This window comes from Zea mays, chromosome 3 (assembly GCF_902167145.1).
Source record: "Zea mays cultivar B73 chromosome 3, Zm-B73-REFERENCE-NAM-5.0, whole genome shotgun sequence".
Classification (NCBI taxonomy): Eukaryota; Viridiplantae; Streptophyta; class Magnoliopsida; order Poales; family Poaceae; genus Zea; species Zea mays.
The window spans coordinates 229,627,445-229,648,362 of record NC_050098.1 but is presented as its reverse complement, the minus strand read 5'-3'; the positions used below and the strand labels follow the sequence as shown (position 1 = coordinate 229,648,362).

Sequence of the window (20,918 nt, the reverse complement as noted above, 5' to 3'; positions counted from 1 at the left end):
TGGCCAAATCTTTCGTTATGGCTGTCAGGAGTGTTGCTCAAACCTGGTATTCCTCCCTTCGACCAGGAACGATCACTTCATGGCAGAAGCTGAAGGACTTGTTGTTAACTAGCTTTCAAGGGTTTCAGACGAAGCCGGTCACTGCTCAAGCTCTGTTCCAGTGCACCCAGGATCACGAAGAATACCTTCAGGCGTATGTCCGAAGGTTCTTGCGTTTGAGGGCACAAGCACCAACGGTGCCCAACGAAATTGTCATTGAGGCCATGATCAAGGGGCTTCAGCCAGGACCATCAGCTCAGTACTTCGCTAGGAAGCCCCCTCAAACTTTGGAGAAGCTGCTCCAGAAGATGGACGAGTACATTCGGGCCGATAATGATTTTCGCCAAAGGAGGGAGGAGGCTTTCATGTTTTCTGAAATGACCAGGGGCTTCGGAGGGAGGTTCTACCCGAGGCACGTTAGATCAATTCATAACTCTACACAAAATGATGATAGAGGGAGCCAACAGCAAAGGCCACAATGTTCCTCACAGGCTTCGGGGCAACAGCAAGGCTCCTTCCGACCACCAGCTCCAAGAGGCAGAGGCGCCAGGGGCTTCGGAGGAAGATTTGGCGATCAACCGAGAAGAATCTTATGCTTATTCTGTGGTGAGAACAAAGGTCATACCACCAGGATGTGCCATGTTACCATCCAGAAGCAAAAAGAAATAGCCGAAGCGACAGCACAACAGGTTCAGCCGAAGCAGGTCATGCACACTGCTTCGTATCATTCGCCTTACATCCCAGAGTATGTAGGCAATCACCCTGCAGTTTCTGTTGCTTCGGCGAGTCAACCTCAGGCTTCCTGGCAACAACCTCCGCCTCCACCACCGCTACAACAAGGCCAGCAGCCAGAAGGGAGCCAATATGCTCCACACCAAAGGGACTTCAGAGAGCAGTCCGAAGCTCGCACAGTCAACAGCACTGTGCCAGAGTCAAAGCATATCTATTGACAAATATCCTACCTTAATAGCAATCTTTTTCATTCAGTTTTATTTTCTGTAATAAAGGACATTGTTCAGGTTTCATGTAAATAGTTTCGTTGATTCACACAAGGAAAATATATCTTCTTCACAGGCTTAAATTGTTGAAAGACGTGTGACAACAAAAAGGACCTTCGAACTATTGAAAATTCTTCGGAGTAACAAAAAGTCGTTCTAAGGAACGCAGAGTAAGTTTGCCGAAGTCACAAAAAGCCGCTCCAGAGGGAGCACAGTGTAAGTTTTCTGCTCCAAAGTCGTTTCAAAGGGAATGCAGAGCATACAGCGAAAAGTCAACGCTGATACCGCCTAAGTAAAAGGCGAAGCGCGAAAAGTCAACGCGAATACCGCTGAAAGTAAAAGGCGAAGAAGCTCCTAAGGGAGGCTTACAGCGAAAAATAAACGCTGATTCCGCTGAAGTAAAAGGCGAAGAAGCTCCTAAGGGAGGCTTATAAAAGATTATGTGTTTTATTGCAGGGATGCATGTGCATCTTCGGAATAAGCATCGCCTCACATAACATAACATCATCGCATCATGTCGCATAGCATAAGCATCATACATCATGTTGCATATGGCACAAGAGGTGGACACAATATTAATCTACAGAAGAACGTTTTGAAAAAAGGGAAAAATCATACTGTCACAAGGAGATACATTATTGATCTTCGGAGGTGTAGCTTCGGAAAATATTTTCATGAAGCCTGGATATTATTCATCAGAACACTGGATATTGTTGAAAAATTCTTCTTCACGAAGCATGAAAAGAAGGGAATGTGTTTTTTCGTCAAAGACTCAAAAGCGGTACGTGTAAAGTTTCATGCATCGTAAAGAATTAAGCAAGAAAAAACAGGTATATTACATTCAGGGTTACAAAATGTTACAATATATTACATCTCAAAAGTTTTTACAATAATACTTAATCCTCTCTCAAAACGACTTCTGCAGCTTCGTTTAGGAGCCGATTGACGACTTCGTCCATAATAGCTTCAGCCATCTTTTTTATTCTGTCGTCTCCTTTCGGCTGAGGGTCCGAAGGGGCTTTAGCAGAATCTGAAGTAGAACAGGATACGGCTACATTGCTATGATAAATTGCAAACGAATCTTAAAACCTAAAATTACAGCACAATAAAAACTATTAGATAATACCTAATTGACCTTCGGGCTCTGCGCTCTTCTCAGCAGCCTCAGCTACTTCTCTAGCATCGTGAATGCCCTTTTCGCTTCTTTGAATAATCTCTCGGGCCATTTCTCGACCACCATTATCCCAGATATCGGTGAAAAATTTTCCACCAACCGTGCTAGCTTCGGCCGATGGATCCCTTGCATCTTCGAAGGGCAAAGCACCTTCGGATTGCGCTAGAATCTTTACATGTTCGCAGCCTTTTTTCTCTAAAATAGTGGCAATTCCTCTGGCACCCGAGAAGGCACATATATCTCCACGGCTATTTAAAATTTCTTCGAAGGCTTCAGCTTCGTGGTCGATCCATTCGATGGGACCTTCGGGATTGCCTCTCGTAAAGTTTTCCTCACTTGAGAATGCGCCGACCTTGGCGAAGCTAGCCCTTAACTTCTTGACACATTCTATAGATTTGTTATAGCATCTCTTCTTGGACGACCGAAGCTCTTCAACAGTTCCTTCTAAGTGATCTGCCTATTGGTCGCTGAGTTCTCGCTTTGTTTCTTCAAGTATACGTTCTTCCTTGGCTCTGGCCAGTTGTTTCCGAAGATCTTCAAGTTTACGTTTATGAGCTTCAGCTTGACCTTTAAAAGCAGCTTCGTCTTCCTTTATTTTATTTATCAATGAGTGTAATATTTTATCTTTCTCGAGACCTTCGTTCCTCAGTTCAAGTACTTCGGAACGAAGGTTGCTCAGGGCTATAGTACACCCTTCGTCTTCAGCATCTTTCTGTGCCCTGAGGGCATTGCTAAGTATCAGGCCCTGCAAAGAGAAATATGTGTGTGTCAATAGGTTTAAACAAACGAAAAATTTTGGTCTCAACAAAAATGCAAAGATTCCATTTGTTCCACCTTCAAGCTATTATACGCCAGGCTGTCGGCCAAATCATTTTTCGACAGCACTGAGAGCCCGTCTTCCAGTGTTGGGAATCCGAAGCTCTTGCTCATCTCCCGACAGACAGAAATCTCTTTGCTGTCAGGGAGACAATACAAAAAGTCTTCTTCTCCACTGCCATTGAATATTAATGCCCCCTTTGGATACTTCAGTTTTTGGGCGTAAAGTTGGGCCTCTTGTTTTTCTTTTTCTGATAGTTGTTTCCCCGAAGCATGGCGAATAATATAATCAAGGACTTTGGGAGATGCTTCGGGGACAGCAGCACTGATTTCTTCAACAAAAGTTGGCTCTGCAATTTTTTCTTCTTCGAATTCCAGGGATTTTATTTTCGTGGGTTCTGAGGACCCAGCTTCGGCTTCAGTTTCTTGTTCTGGAGCCTTAGTATCAGAGATTTCAGTTTTTCCTTCGGGGATGACAGCAGTCTCCTTCGGAGGTGTGCTTGAAGATTTAATTGTCTCCAGAACATCTAGCACGTTGACCATTCTCTTCCTTTTCGGAGTCACTGCTGGCACCTTTTGGTTTTTTACTGCCTCAATATTTGTTGCAGGACTCAAAACTTCTGATGTTTTTGATCCCTCCGTTGCTTCTTTTACTTCTTCCATTTTTCCTGTGGACGGCGCTTCGGCCTTCTCTTTCGTTTCTGATAACAAAGTCTTTGATTGTTCCAATTCTATTTTTGTTGGCATTTCGGCCGTTTCTGTGACTTCTGGCAGCAAGGTTGGCTCGGTTGGTTTTTCAGCTTCGGTGGCCGAAGAGGTTTCTCCGGTAAACTCAGGCACCGAAGCCGGTTCAATATAGCGTGGCCGATGTGTGAGGACCTTTATCTTCTTTCTTTTCGGTTCTGGCTCGCTAGGAGCATTTGCAGCTTCTTCTTTTGCAGAGGTTGTGTTTTTTCTCTTCTGCCTTCGAATAGGATAGCAATAGTCAGGGTAGACAAACCCGATTCCATCAAATACCCGATTTAGCCTCTTCTTTTTTCGGCCTCCGAAGGCTGCTGACATTGCAGTGTCTTCGGCCTTCGAATAAGCCCCAAGCAGTTCATCACTTAAATTTTCAATGCTTTTTAACCAGTCATCATCTGGCTCAACGAATTTATCTCCAAATTTAAAAGTGTATTTCAACCTGATAAGTCCACATTCGTCGGCCTCTTTTATGGTTTCTTGTGGCATTTCCCATTTCTCCGCGAGCGGCCATACCCTGAAGGCGATATGCTCTTGTACTAAGTCCCTCGTTCCAATAAAAGAACAGATAACGCCGAAGGCCCTCTGGCATTCTTCGGCAGCTTCATTCATTTCAACCTTCGGCCTCCGAAGGCCGAAGCTTTGCCAAATAGGGCGCATAATTATACCTTTGATATCTTCTCGTACTGTCAGATCATTCTTTACATAAAACCATTCTGTCATCCAGTCGTCGGGCCATCTCTTCCGAAAGGTTGGCACGGGGCAGCTTGACCCGGACCGAGAAACGAAACTGTAGCAGCCAAAATTATTGTGATACTGTTCCTTACCCCAAGGTTTTGTTTCGTATGATAATTCGTGTATATTGCAGAAGCTTTTTGCATCAGGCTTCAGACCTTGGCTTCTCACGGCCCACACGAAGATATTCAGCCTTATGATTGCTTCGGGGGTAAGTTGGTGAAGATAGACTTCGAAGATTTTCAACACCTCCACGACGAAGCTGCTCAAGGGAAATCGCAGTCCAGCTTTCAAAAAGCTTCGGTACACTACGACTTCATTCTCTTCAGGGTGTGGGCACGTTTTTTCCCCTTCGTCGGCCCTCACAATGGATAAATCCCGGAAATACCTTCCTCTCATGTTGACAAGATGATTCTCTTTGATAGTTGATTTACCATAAACTGAATGGCTTGGTCGCCAGGGACGATCTTCGGAGTCTTCACCACCACTGTCCACATCATAGCTGTCACTGTCACCAGTATCTTCAGACAAACCTTCTAGAATCTCCTTGGTGATTTTTCTGTATTGGTCTTTGACATCGCTATAAGAAACCCCAAGTTTTTCTCTTCGTCCAGGCTCAGCTTCATCTCAGCAGCAGTCTTCTTATCCTCAGACATCTTCGGAGACACTAAAAACTATTTTCAAAGCCGAAGCTTCAAAACTAAAGGCTTAACAAATCTTAGTGCACAAGAGCTAAAAATTGAGTGAGCGGGAGCAGTTGGCCAGAGAGCGTGTCAAATGAGTTTGCGGTATGACCGTATTTATACGCCAAGTGCGTTGAAAATTGAAAGACCCCGCTTGTCAGTGAATGTTTCTATTCTAGCAAAGGGAAGATGTTTTTTCGGACCTTCGGCGTAAAGCCTTCGTCCATGTCGCAATCTAAATTTATTATTTTAAACAAATTAATATCGCGAGGGGCTACTGTTGGGGACCTTCGGCATCCGAAGGTCCTCAAAAACAGGATTTAACAGTATTTCTGGAGTATAATGTGTGAACAGGTATATTCGGACTCAAGTCGGCATCACAGTAGACCAGAATAATACGAAGGTTGGTACAACGCCGAAGGTGTGAACAGGAAAGCTTCGGCGTGACAGCAGAAAGTGAAACCGACTTAAAGATGAAAAGACTATTTAGACCTCGACAGATTACTATAGAGTTATTATCAACTGTAAAGGGCATGAATGTAATTTTATATGGGTTGTGTCCCGCGCCTATAAATAGGTAAACAGTACTCCCGTACTGTTCACGCTGACTTGGCATTCGCTTTTTGCGTCACGCTTGTACTATCATCTCCTTCCAGTTGAAGGTACACTTGTAATTCAATGATATTCCTGTTTATGCCTAATAATAATAGATAATTGTTTATGTTGTCTTTTATATTCCTTACATTTCATCCTTCGTCACTGTATGATGAATTTATGGAAATACGTCCTTCATAACCTTCGTCCAGAAACCATTATATCCTAAAGGAAATAATGCTTCGAAGGACGAAGGGCTTTAACGATTAACATTTTCTATGTTGCCTTGTTCTTAACTCATAGCATTTGAGAACAAGTCCCCAACACAAGTTATGATGCTTGACTTTTTGGAAGGAAAACAGCAGCACATTCACACTTCATCACTAAAGAATTTATGCTAATAACTCTGTTATTTGTATGGCAACCATAAATATTATGACGAATGTTTTGACATGATGTTTATGGTTTACTTACATTTGATAAAGTTAATTTATAATTGATTATGCTTTTGTTATGTTCTCTAACTGATTTATATATTGTGATGCTCTTGATTTGCTTTAGTTAAAAAACGATACTATCAAAAATTTATATATTTCCCTTCTACTAGTTTGTTAATGTTTGTTGGTTTAAGAGTTCAGTAACACCTTGGGACATTTGGATTAGTGTATTATATAAATATTAATAACTTTGTCTGTAACTTTGACCGTAGTCCTCTCTATATCATCAAATAAATTATTTTTTAGAATCCGTGTAAGCCATCTATCTTAAATTTAACTAACTTCATATAAAAATTAATAATATCTATGATATAAAATGAGTATATTATAAATACATATATTATATGATATACCTAAAGATACTAAATCGTAAATTTTGATGTTTTTTTCAAGTATTTTGATCAAAACTTTAGAAAATGACTTAAGATAACTCTTAATAAAATCTCTTTATCTAGAAATAGAGGTTGTACTATATAGAACCTGCGAGTCATAACTCATAACTATCTTTTATTACATAAGAAGTCATAATTATTAATGATTTTCTCTAACTATTTTAATACGCCCGGTCTTGTCTCCTGTGTCCTGTACTCCTGTGTCTTGTCCCACTCCTCCCGTCTCTATTCCCCAATTGGCCCTCGCCTCCATTACCTTCCCCGTCCCCCTCGTACATTTCGACATCCCCTCCCCCCCGACTCTCCCGTCCCGCTCCCGCCGCTACCAGCGATTCCAATCCGCCCTCCCTTCCGCCGCTCACCGCCGCGGCCCCGCCGCAAGCGTTTCGCCTCGATATCTCCACCCCGCCTTGCTCGAGCCACGCTCCCACCGTCCAGGCGTCCGCTGCGGAGGTGTCGGTGGCCCATCTGAACAGGCTCTCCTCGTCGGGGCTTTTTTGCTTCGGAGGGAGAGGCTTCCTGTTCGGCGCGCCGTGAGAAGAGCACCGGCCATGTCGCAGACTAACTGGGAGGCGGACAAGATGTAAGGATTTGGTTTACCATTTCACATGACTACATGAGTATCTTTCTGTGCACGTGTTTATCGTTTGGTTCGCTTGGGCTGGCGTGATTTTGCGTCTTTTTTGATGAATTTTCTGTGCTGTTATCGCGTTCGTGGGGACGCGTTGCAGCTGTCTCCAGTATTGTGTGCGAGGTCGTGTTTGGCAGCTAGGGTTTCGCCGCGATAGCTCCTTTTATTTTCATTTCAGCCTTGTTTTTTTTCTTACGCTTGTTCGTTTTGCTCTCAATCCATGTGGATTGGTCAAACAAGTCAAATTCTTTCATAATTTTTTCCAATCCTATCCAATTCATATGAGCCGAACAAGGCCTAAACCCTTTGTTTGTTCTCGAGGTCGAGGAGAGCTGATTTGAGGGTTGCCCCAGGTTTTGACAGATTTGCCCATTTTTAGCAGTATCGACATTTTAACCGAAGATTATGGATATTTATGGACATTCAGTAGTAGTTCTAGTTGAGCAATTAAGCATTCTGGAAGGGAGGATCTCTATTCGTTTGCTGGGATGTGGGTTCCTCCGCTTGCGGAGGAATCTTTTAGCCATTTTTGACAGAAAGTCTTAGGCTCAGTAAGAGCGGATGGTGGTGGTGCAGATTCGATAGCCTGGTTTGACAGAGTCTTACCATGTGTTTGGTTTGATGTCAAAGTAGGATGAGGCGGGGGCGTCCCCTCGATTTTTTGATCACGCCGTCACCAAAAATTGCTCCAGTGTTCACCTTGCCCCCGTGACTCTCATCAACACTATAGTAAATGTGGCCTCCCCTTTCCATTCCTCCTTGTACGTCCAACCAAACACACGGCTCAGTGTTCGACCACGTCATGCTAGAGCTACTATTGCCACTGCAAGATGGAGACAGTACAGATAGCGCAGATAGCCAGATAGACAATGGTCCTGTTTTAGTCCAGTGCTATACTACACCTATGTCTCTAATACTGAACATTTTTTTGGAAAGCATATATTTGAACTAATGATGCATTCTTAATTGAATTAAAAGGTTATTGTCAGTGAATGGAAATATGATTGGCGGAACACTGATGCTCATGATCAGTTTAGCTGTGGGTCTACTTCGAAGGAGATGCAAAATCAAATAAATAAAACTAGTTATGCCAATCTAGCATAACTGTATTTTTGAAGACATGGCAATTTCCTGATTCTCTGTCCAATATAGTAATACTATATAAATAATTAAATATGCATTCCTTTTATCATAATTCTATATGCTTACTAGCTACCTACTCATGTTCTTCTTGAAACATCATCTTATGATTGGATGATTGGTTATTTCCTTCAATCCTGTCTTTTGACTATTTGGCTACTTCATGAAACAGGCTGGATGTTTACATATATGACTATTTTATGAAGAGAAATTTGCAGGCAACTGCAAAGGCCTTCCAAGCAGAAGGAAAGGTCTCTTCAGATCCAGTTGGTATGCATTTGTCTGCAAGTTGTGTGGAGTTACTTTTCTTTTCTTGAGTTCTTCCTGTCCGTTTTGTCTGTTGCTTGTCAAGACTATTATTTACTTCCCAAAAACTGTTCTTTTTTTTCAGCCATTGATGCACCCGGTGGCTTTCTTTTCGAGTGGTGGTCGGTTTTCTGGGATATATTCATAGCAAGAACTAACGAGAAGCATTCAGATGTTGCAGCCTCATATATTGAGGTAAGTATGTGTGCATTTCGTTGTCCTTTTTGTGATCAATTTTTTTGACGCATGCACGTTTGATACATTTTCTTCTTTTTGTAAGTCCTTCAACAAAGAGCAAATTACTTTGTGATTGTAAAAGTACATCTAGATATGGATCTTTCGGTTGGACAGTTGATAGACTGGAGAGAAGAGGGCTGGAGCACCCGGATGCTTGCCCTCTCTGCGACCAGGAACAGAAACCGCTCAACATCTTCTAGCTTCTTGCGTCTTCGCCCGACATTTCTGGCACAATATTCTTTTACCTTTTGGTTTGGGGCACCTCTCCTGGGGCACATGTGTCGTCTTTTGCTGATTGGTGGAAAGATGTGAGCAGCAAAGTACATAAGAAATGGAGAAAGGGCTTCAATAGCGTCATCATTTTAGGAGCTTGGTGCTTATGGATGCAAAGAAACCGGGCTGTCTTTGATGGTGAATCTCCTACCATTGGAAAAGTGCAGAGATCCCTGCTTGATGAGCTAGCATGTTGGGTGATGGCTGGGGTCAAGAATCTGGAAAGTTTAGGCCTAGCAACAGCCCTTAGCTCTGCAGGAATGTTCTAGTGGGTAGTGTGTGGTCGTGTTTCTATTGTGCCTCCTGATGGATCAGTTTCTGTTTTTGTGTTTTTGGCCGCCTTAAGTGGCCTAGGATGCTTGTATCTGTCCGCCTGGACTTCTTTTTCCCCTCTACTTGATATAATGATGCGCAGTCCTCCTGCATTTTCCGAGAAAAAAAAAACTATTTCTTCTGTTTGAATTTCCTTTGTTCCTAATGAGCTAGTATTAATTATCGCAAGGGTATTGTTTGTAAGAGAACCCTTGTTCAATATATGACATTCCTTTAATACACTCTCCTCTAGATTTAGTACTCCCTCCAGCCAAAAATACTTGTCACATTTGACTTGCACAGTCTTCGATGCATATTTGTTATCACTAATTTCTTCTAGAACACATTCATAAAATCCTTCAAACCTGTGATTATTCTGGGCGCTTTGGAAGCACAAGAATGCAATAGTCTTTGACAAGACCCAACCCAATCTGCAGACGGCTCTCCACTCCTTCGAAAATGAGTGTCATCTGTGGTGTTTTACTGGAGCGAAGTGTATGAGAGCCTTAAGTCAGGTTCAGGCCTTCAGGGTTTGGGCCAGTAGTTTATGTTGTTTTAGGTGTGTAGTAAGGTCCTACCCAGTATCTATTCCTGTAACTAAGCTTCTGTGTGTGTTTTTGCAGCCCCTTGCTTGGTCCGAGGCAGGGGTCTAGGCTGTATCGGATCCCCCTTATTTCTCTCTTAATTCAATGATACACACGTATTCTAGAAAAAAATCCTTCAAGCTCGTGAGTTTTGTGAATATTTTCAATACAACTCTACACATGACTTCCATGTTTTCAAACTAAATAACTTTTAAAAGTTATTGATGTTTCATGTTTGTAGTTTTAAAGTTTGATTATAAAACTTGTCCTAAATGGTATGTTTTTATGAAAGGAGGGTGTGGCTTTTGCTAGTCAACTGTTTGGTCTGTGTCTCAGTTTCTTTGTTGTCCATCCTGGCTATTCTATTGTTCATGGCATATGTTTATATCTATTTTCTTATGTTATACGTGTTTTGTTTTGCACCTTTCTCTCTCCTAGGGGCATATTGTTACTGAAAGATTGAAATTTATAAATCTTGATCTGTCGTTGCTGCATCAATAGACATAAGTGTTGGCAGGGTTTGCTGTCCTAGCAATACTAACCCAGGTACAAAAAACTGCATTATTCCAGACTCAGCTCATGAAGGCCAGGGAGCAACAGCAGCCACAAACACCTCAACAGAGGCAGCAGCAACCACAGCATATACAAATGCAACAAATGCTGTTACAAAGAGCTGTGCATCAGCAGCAACAGCAGCAACAGCAGCAGCAGCAACAACAACAACAACAACAACAACAACCTCAGCAGCAGCAGCAGCTGCAACAGCAGCGCAGAGATGGTTCTCATCTTCTCAATGGTTCTGCGAATGGAATTTCTGGAAACAATCCTTTAATGCGACAAAACCAAAGTACTGCAAATGTTATGGCAACAAAAATGTATGAGGAAAGGTTAAAGGTACCTTCCCAGAGAGACTCTTTCGAAGAGGCATCATTGAAGGTACACTATTAGATAATACCTAGGTTCATTGTACCCTTCAGATTACTCCTTATGTAGCTTTCTTTTTGGTGGGTAATTCTGTTGTAACATGTAAAGTATGGTTGCAGCAAAGATACGGAGAGAACGCTGGGCAACTACTTGATTCAAATGAAGCATCATTGTTGAAAGCAGCTTCAAGTGCACAATCCTCAGGGTACTTGCTGATCCTTTGAATAATGAAAATACTGTAACTGTATTTGTACTGCATGTGATATAGCACTTGGCAGTACCTGATGAGATTTATTAAGGAGAAAATAGTGTGTTAATAAACTGAAGCAACTGGGTCTCCCTCTGTGTTATTAAAATTACCATCTTAATCCACAGTAAACAGAGTGAATTGCACTGAAGCTTCCATGGATTATTCAGTTGACGAGTTATGTATATATGGGGTGATGTAATCTTCAATGAATCAATGCCGATAAAATACCTCCTTTTTCACCACATGGTCCATTTCATGCAACTTATTTAGTTGTTTCTTGTTGAAAGTTTGGATTTTTTTTCTTAAATTGCTCCGGAGATAAACTGGACTAAGGCTTCACTTTTATTGGATTTGGTGCTTGTGCAATTTGGTACTTTGCAGTTTGCACCTCCTAAGCACTTTATTTTTATAAATTATGTACTTTGCTTTGAACATTTTCTCATACCTTAAAAAAAGATAGCCTGGTGCATGTGCTCCTGCTTGGGCGGGTCCAGGGAAGGGTCGGACCCATTTGTGTCTATAGTACACATCCTTTCCTTGCATTTGCAAGAGGCTGTTTCCATGACTCTGTTATGATCGCTAGATCGGTGAGGAATTGGAGCAAGGTTTTAAAGTCGGCTAGTCGACTCTAGTCGCCTGAGCACCGATAAGGTGACTAATCGCAATTAGTCGTTGATTTGCTCGATTAGTCGAGTCTAGTCGACTCCTAGTCGTCCACCTATAACAAGACCATATGTATATATCAATATATAAAGTTGTAGCAGGACTGCAATACAACAGTACACTAGTTGTAGTAGGACAACAGTACACTGATTTCAGCAGCACACTGATTCAATTGCGGACCGAAGATTTCTTGACTGGGTATGCGAGATCAAGAGATGTCCTAGGGAGTACGGACATTGCCGTAGTGGCCTAGTGGGTCGGGAGGATAGCCGCGGAAGGCAGAAACTAATGGGTCTGATAAGATCGTGGAGGAAGTTTTGAAGAGTAGAGATAGTGTTGCATACATACATATACTATATGCTATTTATATTTTGCAAAACAGCGCTGCGTGATGGAGGGGGCATAGCTGACGCTCGAGCAGAGGGCCGCCGGAGCACAACAGGGCGGCAGGAGAGGAGGACAACAGCGATGGAGAAGGGTGCACACGCGAGCGCGACTGTGCGCTGCGTAACGCGTGTACCGTATTGGTACAAGTAGGGCAAAACAGTGTTTGTGATGTACAGATGGTGGGCCGGCCCATAAAACAGAGACCGGATTAGTGGCCCAAAACAAGGAAAACTAGTCGACGACTATACCTAGTCGGACGACTAATCGCGATTAGTCGGAGATCCTAATCGAGCTCCCTCTAGCGATAAGGCCGACTAATCGCGATTAGTCGGACGACTTTAAAACCTTGAATTGGAGGGGTATCGATGGACAGGAACGTCGGCCGGGGGCCTCTGCCCACGGCCAAGCAAGAGGAGGGTTTCTCCCTTCTAATTCTTGCCTACTTTATTTCTCATCCATTGATTACATAAATAGGCCAGCTGGCCGCCCCTATCTAGCTAGAGATCCTTATCTTCTAAAAACTCTCAACAACTACTAACTGATAACCTTCCTAGATAATCTCAACTAATCTCCTAGATAATCTCAACTAATCTTTTAATCTTATCTCTAACCATCCTTATCTAATCCCCCTTGGAGGGCCCATGGCTGCTGCTGCCACAGCCCCTCCGTGGGCCTCCTTAGGCCCTGACAGACTCAAACCTGTTAGAATAATGTGTGTTACAGCTGTAATGGGCTTAGGCCCAGCCCATATACTATTCCATCTATTAATATAGCAGCCCCACCCTAATCAGGGTTAGGGATTTCCATTCTATCCAACATGGTATCTCTAATTAGTGTTAGGGGTTTCCATTCTTCCTACAGAACCCCCGACCTCCTGGTCACAAGGCAGCAGCTTCACCACTGTGCCAAGGCCCCCTTTTTTCTCATAACTTTGCTTTAATTGATTGTACCTTTTTCTGTATATGGCACCTTTTTATTGAAGTATTCTCTTACAGAGTTAAAATGTCCTTTTTTATAGGCAAATTTTGCATGGAACTGTTGGTGGCTTATCAGGCACTCTGCAACAAGTTCAGGCCAGGAGCCCCCAACTTCCTGGGCCTGCTCAGGTTAGTCTTCTTGGTACCCTGGTTTATCTTGTTTTATCATACATCATAGTGTCCTCCACACTTGGGATTGAAGTGAACTATTGTTTCTTATTGTATTCATATTATTATCAGGGTATCAAGACAGAGATTAATCACGTTCTGACTCCCAGAGGTGCAGGCCCAGAAGGGTCATTTATAGGTGTCCAAGGTTAGATCTGTTCCCTGGAATTAATGTCTGAACTGTCAACTATTTCTGGTTTCAACTTTATTAGTGCTCTCAGCCTTGCAGTAAAAAAATGTGCTGGTCATATTCAACCTTGTCACATGTCTTTCTGTGGCTAAACTGGGTGTGACCTTAACAGGATCTAATCAAGCTGGGAACAATTTGACTCTGAAAGGATGGCCACTCACGGTACTGTTTACTTTACAGTGAAATGTATACTGCCCTTGTATTTCTTCATCACCTTTTGTGCAGGGTACAAAATATGTTCCTGTTCAAATCTCAGACCTAAGTGCTTTCTTTTTAAACTGTCTGACTTGAATTTTCATTAGACCTGAACTTTTGAAATATATTAGTTTGTTTCAGGTGTTTTTCCTAGTCTTTTAGGCAACCTTTTCCTATTCTCTTCTGAGATAAGGGGATTGTGTTGTATGTGACTTTCTTTCTCTTGTTAATATGAAGATATACACTGATCTTTGTGTTCGAGAAAAAATAGTAGCTAATGTCACTTTTGATTGTGATTTTGCTACCGCACACTATCTTTTGACCACTTTGTGCATTGCTTTTACAGGGACTTGAGCAACTTAGGTCAGGAATTCTTCAGCAGAAGTCATTTATACAGAATCAACAGCAATTGCACCAGCAAATCCAGATGCTGACTCCACAGCAGCAGCAGCAGCTTATGCTGCAGGCTCAGCAAAATATGTCTTCACCAACATCTAGTGACGTCGACAACAGAAGATTGAGGATGATGCTAAATAGAAATGCTGTTCTTGGCCGGGATGGACAGACAAATAGTGGTAGTGATATTATTCCAAATATTGGCTCTCCTAGTCAAAGTGGCGGAGATATAGATATGCTTATAAAGGTATATCTTTTTTACTTCTGCCTTTTGGCTCTTCATTTTCTCCAACTGGTGGCAAGCCTTTTGTACTATTAGACTTTGAGTTATAAAAAAAGGACAAACCCAGTGCTGGCAGCTCCCACATGAGTGGGGTCTGGTGAAGGAATAACCGAGGCAAGCCTTACCCCTGCATTTTTTCAAAGAGGCTGCATCGAACCTTGGACTCTTGGGTAAAGATGGCAACGGGCCCTGTTACCCGTTACCCGGCGGGTAATTACTCCATTAGGGGACGGGTTTGGTCACAATTTTATGCCCACGAGTCTATTAATGGGAGAAAAAGAGGACCCAACGGGTAGAGCGGGTTCCCATACCTGTGTACCCACGGGTATAAAATACCCGGTATATAGTCAACAATTCTCTAGAATTTTAGCCCAGCTCAATGATTGGTCCTAGGCTCCTGGCTCCTCAGCACAAGTACATGCTACATGGGCTTTGGGTCATACGGCAGCGGTAGGCAGCCAGCCAAAACAGTAAAGTACGTCCAAGGCTCCAAGTGTCTGCGATGTGACTTTTCATTACTGCGCGATCCAAGCGACCAAGTTGCACGCGGGTACGTGACATGCTCGCACCTGGAAGTCAGAAGGTCAAACGCTGTCGCTTGGCGCTCGTCAGTCGCCCTAAACCAAGTTAGGCGGGCAGGCACAGGCCACTCTAGACGGGTCCGGGTATGGGTGTGGAATTGTACCCGCACATGAGTATGGGCATTGGAGCGGTGATTTTTTAGTCTAACGGGGACAGGTTTGGGGTAGCAAAACTTGGCGGGTCTTCATCCATTTCCATCTCTACTCTTGGGCCTTGGCTCAGTGGGAAGGCTTCTCAGTTCTCACCACTGCGCCAGGCCTGTCCTTCTATTAGACTTAGATTTATATGGCAGTAAATACTTATCATTCCTTCTTAGCTTCTTACCTTCTGGTACAAGCAAACTTGTAGGGATGGATCATGGGCCCCTTGCTTAAGATGGCACTTTGTACCAATCTGATCAAAATGAACATTGTGGAATTTCTTTCAGTGTGAACAAAATTAACATATTGCATACTTCTTTTACTCCCATCCTGAAATATAAGCCATGATTTGACTTGATGTGGCCTTCAAGATCATGCTTTGACTGCTAATTCTTATAATATATCATTTGTGGCAACACAACTTTGATCATTAGAGAGTACTTCTAAATGTAAATTTAATGTAACCACTTTTATAGCAAGCTTTTCATATGATTAAACAAATTGTTGGTAAAAAATAACAGTGTGACTATTGAAATATGTGCATGCCTTATTTTGGGATGAAGTATATAGTTTAAATTTCTTAGTGCTGCAATGGTTATGTTGCTAGTTGCAGCAATTATTTTCTTGTTTTCTAAATTTCATTTCCAAATCCTACTTTCTAGAACCGAGTTGAATATAGTTGACTTTGATGTATTTTTTTTTACTAAATCTGTGTCTTAGCTTCTTCAATGTACAGAATGGAGCGTTAGTTATTTTGTTGTCTTTGTCTAACGCCCCGTTTGGATCATTGGAATTGAATTTCATTCCAATAATAGTAATTTAGATATATATCAATTAAGCTAATTCAGTTTTTTGCAAAATATATTTGTATATTATTATTAGCAAGATGTCGGAGATATTTATGTGCTATATTTTTACTATAAAAGAGTGAGACGAAGAGTGTCATGTAGGAGTGAGTTCAGTAGTTAACCTCATAAGGGAAGGTTGTTGGTTAAGTTTAGATTGTGGGGGCAGGATGGCCTTGTTTGTTTTCTTTCTTCTCCTTTTTCTTTTTCTTTTTCTTTTTATTTCTTTTTTCTGTTGTGTTTGTGATTGGTCTAATTTTTAGACCCTTCTTCTTAATACAATGATACGCAGCTCTCCTGCGTGTTCGAAAAAAAAAGTTACAGAGTAGAAACAAATTCTACTAATGCATAAAATCATTTCTCATCCTGCACCCCATGAATTTGAGATAGGCTTATATCTGAATTTTGGAAAGTGGTGGAATGTCAAATTCCAAATTAAATAAGTTACTTTATTAGGTGAATTCCAATTCCTCTGAAATGAAGGGATCCAAACGCCCCGTAAGTGTATTTATTATTTGAACATATTTATTTTTTATGAATATATTTTCCACTTTGCAAATGTTAAAATATCAAAGTTTCCTTTGACATAACAAAGCAATGGTCGTTATTTAAAGTTCCAGTGAAACGGTCCTGTGCTTTTGTTATTGAAATGTCGAGTCTACAGTTTATCTCCTTTTAAATTTAGTTTGTTTCTCATTGTATGTGCTTACTTCCCTTGTGATTATGCATATATGTGAGTGACCAATGCTTGATTGAATTGCTATTATTATATGTACCTCTGAAGCTGCAACATCCATAAGTATCCTCCTTTCATGAATACACTCCTGACTCCTTCACATTAGTTTTCTAGCTCTTTTCTGCTGCCATGTTCTTATACAGATTTTCTGTGTAGTAGAAGAAACTTGCTCAGCAGCAGCAACTATTACAACAGCAAAGCAATAGCCAACAGCTCCCACAGCAACATCAGCTTCAGCAACCTGCTGTCTCTAGCCAGCAATCTCAAAGTTCAAATCAACATCTTCAACAAGAAAAACTAGGAATTGGAAGTATGCCTGTTGATGGGGGCATACCAAACTCATTTGGGGGAGCTGAACAGGTTTGTATCAGTTGAGTTGTATACTTGCGACGCCTTCTATTCTATATTCCATTTTGCATGGTTGTTCAAACCTAACATTCTACTATACTATTTACAACATGCATATTATCTGGACTAGTTGATTGTTTTTGTTTTTTTAAATGTACCTGCTATGCATCTATCCTGGAATAATGGATTATCAAATATACTTTCCTTGGAAAAGGAAATAGTCAAATACATCGAAGCTCATCTCATATTGCTTTTGGTTTGAAATTGCACATGAGCTTAAGTTCCTTCTGTGTTAAATGATCGTATGTGTGCACCTTCATGATAAACTCTGTGATGCATCCACTTTGTAGAGCTCTTGACCTGATTATCTATCTTGTTTTTATATTTATTTGTGGTGTTCCAACAACACATTGTTGTATTCTGTTGTTTGCACTGCAATTGGTTTGTCATATTCATTGGAATTATATTGTTTGTTGACGAGGGACTGTATCCCTCAGACCCTCACTGTTACAACATTCATCTTAGAACTTAGAACTACTTCCCACTGGTTTAGATTGGCAAAGTGAACTTGTACCGTTTCTGATTCAGACAGCGAAAAAGAGAAAGAAGCCAGGCTCATCCTCTGGTAGAGCCAATAGTTCAGGCACAGCCAATACTGCTGGTCCCTCTCCAAGTTCTGCACCCTCGACACCTTCCACTCATACACCAGGAGATGCAATGTCTGTGCCACAGCTGCAGCAGAATGGCGGTTCAGCTAAACCCATGGTAATGTTTGGCTCTGATGGAACTGGGAGCTTGACATCTCCAGCAAACCCATTGGTAAGCACACACATTTGTGTATTTTGAGATACATATCTTTTTGTTTAGTCAAATTTGCTTATGATGATATCATAACAGAACAGAACCCTTTTTCTTTTCAGGATGATGTGGACCGTTTGCTGGAAGATGGCTCATTGGATGATAATGTTGAATCTTTTCTATCACAGGATGACATGGATCCTAGGGACAACTTGGGGCGATGCATGGATGCTAGCAAAGGTGTGGTTTTGTTTCCTTGTACCTGTTTTGATTTTGACTTGTCCTTGTGAGTGCACGTTTTTATCCATGACATAGCTAATAGCTATTTTGTTTTATGCCTGCTGTAAATAAATCAATATTTAACTTTCTTTTTAAGAAAAAATCTTGCTTTTTTTGCTTTGAGAAATGTTTGACATTCATCTGTTCACTGGTTAGATGAGAAATATTTCCTTATCAGATTACTATTCCTAATAATTTACTGTATTATTATCTTTGCTGCTTGTAAATTTACATAATTATTTCAAAGGATGCTAAATAAAGGCAAAATGTAAGAAAACATAGTCGTTATACTATTTTTGTTTGTGTTCAATGCATAGCTGAAGAGTTGTTTGTTCTAGGTTTTGGTTTTTCTGAGGTTGCCAAAGCACGTGCAAGTGCAGCCAAAGTTGTCTGTTGCCACTTCTCAGCTGATGGTAAGCTGCTTGCTACTGGTGGTCATGATAAAAAGGTATGATCACTACCACATAACTATCATTTCAGAAGTTTTAGAGAAAGCTTAAATTACCCACCTGTTCTTTGTACAGGTTACTTTGTGGTGTACAGATTCTCTGAAGCCTAAATCCTTCCTGGAAGAGCACTCGTTTCTTATCACTGATGTTAGATTTAGCCCAAGCATGTCGCGCCTTGCAACATCCTCCTTCGACAAAACTGTGCGGGTTTGGGATGCAGATAACGTATGCCCCTTTTTACCTGGCAATATTGCATTAGGTGTCCCGCAGCTGAGAACACTAATGCCTAATTGTTTCTTTATGCAGACTGACTATTCACTCCGAACTTTCACGGGCCATTCAGCATCTGTCATGTCACTTGATTTTCATCCAAACAAAGAGGATATGATATGCTCCTGTGATGGTGATGGGGAAGTGCGCAGCTGGAGCATAAATAATGGTAGCTGTTTGACATGTGTTAAGGTGTTTAAGGTATGATGTTATCTTTATATTTCATGGGGTCATAAGCTTAATCATTAAGATTTTCTCTGATCAATCGTATTTTGTCGTCCCAGGCAGGTGCTACTCAGATGAGATTTCAACCTCGTAAGGGAAAGTATCTAGCAGCTGCCTCAGAGAAAGCAATCTACATACTTGATGGGGAGACACAACATGCTTGTAGAAGCCCCTTGCAGGTTGGTTACTAATGATCACTGCTAAAGTCTGCCACTTACTATAGTTACATGCAACTTACTATAGATACATGCAATTTATGACGTGCATAATTAACTTCTTTTGTACTCTGTTCTAAAGTTCTAAATTTTAAGTTGTTTTGGCTTTCTAGATACATAACTTTTCACTATATATCCAGACATAGCAGATATCTAGATACATAGCAAAAATTATATACCTAGAAAACGGCTTACAATTTGGAACGGAGGGAATAGTACATATTTACCAACTGTGTTGCCCATTCTAGATTCTGGTACATGGTGTTGAAACAAGAATAGGTTCATTAAAAGTTCTCGAGTTCCACTAGCTTGGTGCACTAAGCTTTTAGCCATGCTAGTTTTATGATGCTGAATTTCATCTGATTTAAAATGAGATAAGTTTTGCATTTGGCAACAAAACTGGGTATCTAACCGTAAAGGTTTGTTCTTAAATGTGTAGGGGCACAATAAGAATATTCAATCGCTTTGTTGGGACTCTGCTGGTGAATATCTGGCTTCTGTCAGTGAAGACTCAGTCAGAATATGGTCATTCAGTTCTGGACGTGATGGTGAATTTGTGCACGAATTGAATCGCAGTGGAAATCAGTTCCACTCATGTGTTTTCCACCCAACTTATCAATCCTTGTTAGTGATTGGTTGTTACGAGGTAAGTTTTCCTAGTTTTTTTGTAACCTAGTTAATAATTCCGGAGCATAATCATAGTCCTTTTTCAGGGAGGTGGATTTAACTTCTATTTTATGTTTTGTTATGCAGTCCTTGGAACTTTGGGACATAAGGGAGAAGAACACCATGACCTTCAACAATGCGCATGACGGTTTGGTTGCAGCCCTGGCAGCATCCAGTGCAACAGGGAAGGTTGCCTCAGTAAGCCATGATAGGACTCTCAAGCTCTGGAAATGACTTGTATGAAACCCATGTTGGACTTCTGTATTCTGGCTGTTAGATGATAGACAAACAAGACTTTGCCAAAAATGACCACATGACGAAAAGGTTGCTGACAAGATACTCTGGAGCCGCGTGGGCTCAAGAACTAACAGTGTTTTGTTTTGTGGTCGTTGTATGCTGTTCAGTATGCCACTGAAGCTTGTAACTTGTAACTCGTAATAGAAACTTTGGTTGAAGAAAGATTGTACCTCGGACAAGTGGCAAATATTTATTCTCTAAAATATTCTGCATTTTGTTTTTTGACCTTGTATTTTAACGTAATTGAGCCTGAAGCATAGTTTTATTGCCGGTAAAACTACATGGACTCAAAAGGTCTGGATTGGGAAGATGATCAGCACAGATTAAGCGATCCGACATGTCTTGATTCAGCACTGCCGGTTGCACCATATCCCAACCTTGCAGACAGTAGACCAGAACCTGCAACGACAGGAGAAGCTTTCTGAAAAATTCACCTGTGCTTGAACCATCCGGGCCTTTTCGACAGACCGTCTGCGACATCAA

At 41.4% G+C, this 20,918-nt stretch overlaps 1 protein-coding gene across 1 annotated transcript; it reads left to right on the top strand.

Moving 5' to 3' along the window:
* Window positions 1-6,876: 6,876 nt before the first annotated feature.
* LOC100501624 (Transcriptional corepressor LEUNIG) lies at window positions 6,877-20,577 on the top strand. Its single transcript, NM_001348423.1, has 18 exons — window positions 6,877-7,252; window positions 8,613-8,710; window positions 8,832-8,941; window positions 10,723-11,088; window positions 11,196-11,281; window positions 13,395-13,482; window positions 13,594-13,669; window positions 13,824-13,873; window positions 14,253-14,549; window positions 17,048-17,248; window positions 17,825-18,055; window positions 18,157-18,274; window positions 18,652-18,761; window positions 18,838-18,987; window positions 19,069-19,233; window positions 19,317-19,436; window positions 19,912-20,118; window positions 20,226-20,577. The coding sequence occupies exons 1-18, from the start codon at window positions 7,221-7,223 to the stop codon at window positions 20,370-20,372; spliced, it is 2,652 nt and encodes an 883-aa protein (NP_001335352.1). The 5' UTR covers window positions 6,877-7,220; the 3' UTR covers window positions 20,373-20,577.
* The last annotated feature ends 341 nt before the right edge of the window (window positions 20,578-20,918 follow it).

What these genes read in the sequence shown, in the direction of transcription:
- LOC100501624 (NM_001348423.1), top strand. Translation starts at nt 7,221, where the DNA reads ATGTCGCAGACTAACTGGGAGGCGGACAAGAT. An exon ending in GGTCTCTTCAGATCCAGTTG is followed by an intron (nt 8,711 to 8,831) that starts GTATGCATTTGT and finishes CTTTTTTTTCAG; the next exon opens with CCATTGATGCACCCGGTGGC. An exon ending in ATATAGATATGCTTATAAAG is followed by an intron (nt 14,550 to 17,047) that starts GTATATCTTTTT and finishes TCTGTGTAGTAG; the next exon opens with AAGAAACTTGCTCAGCAGCA.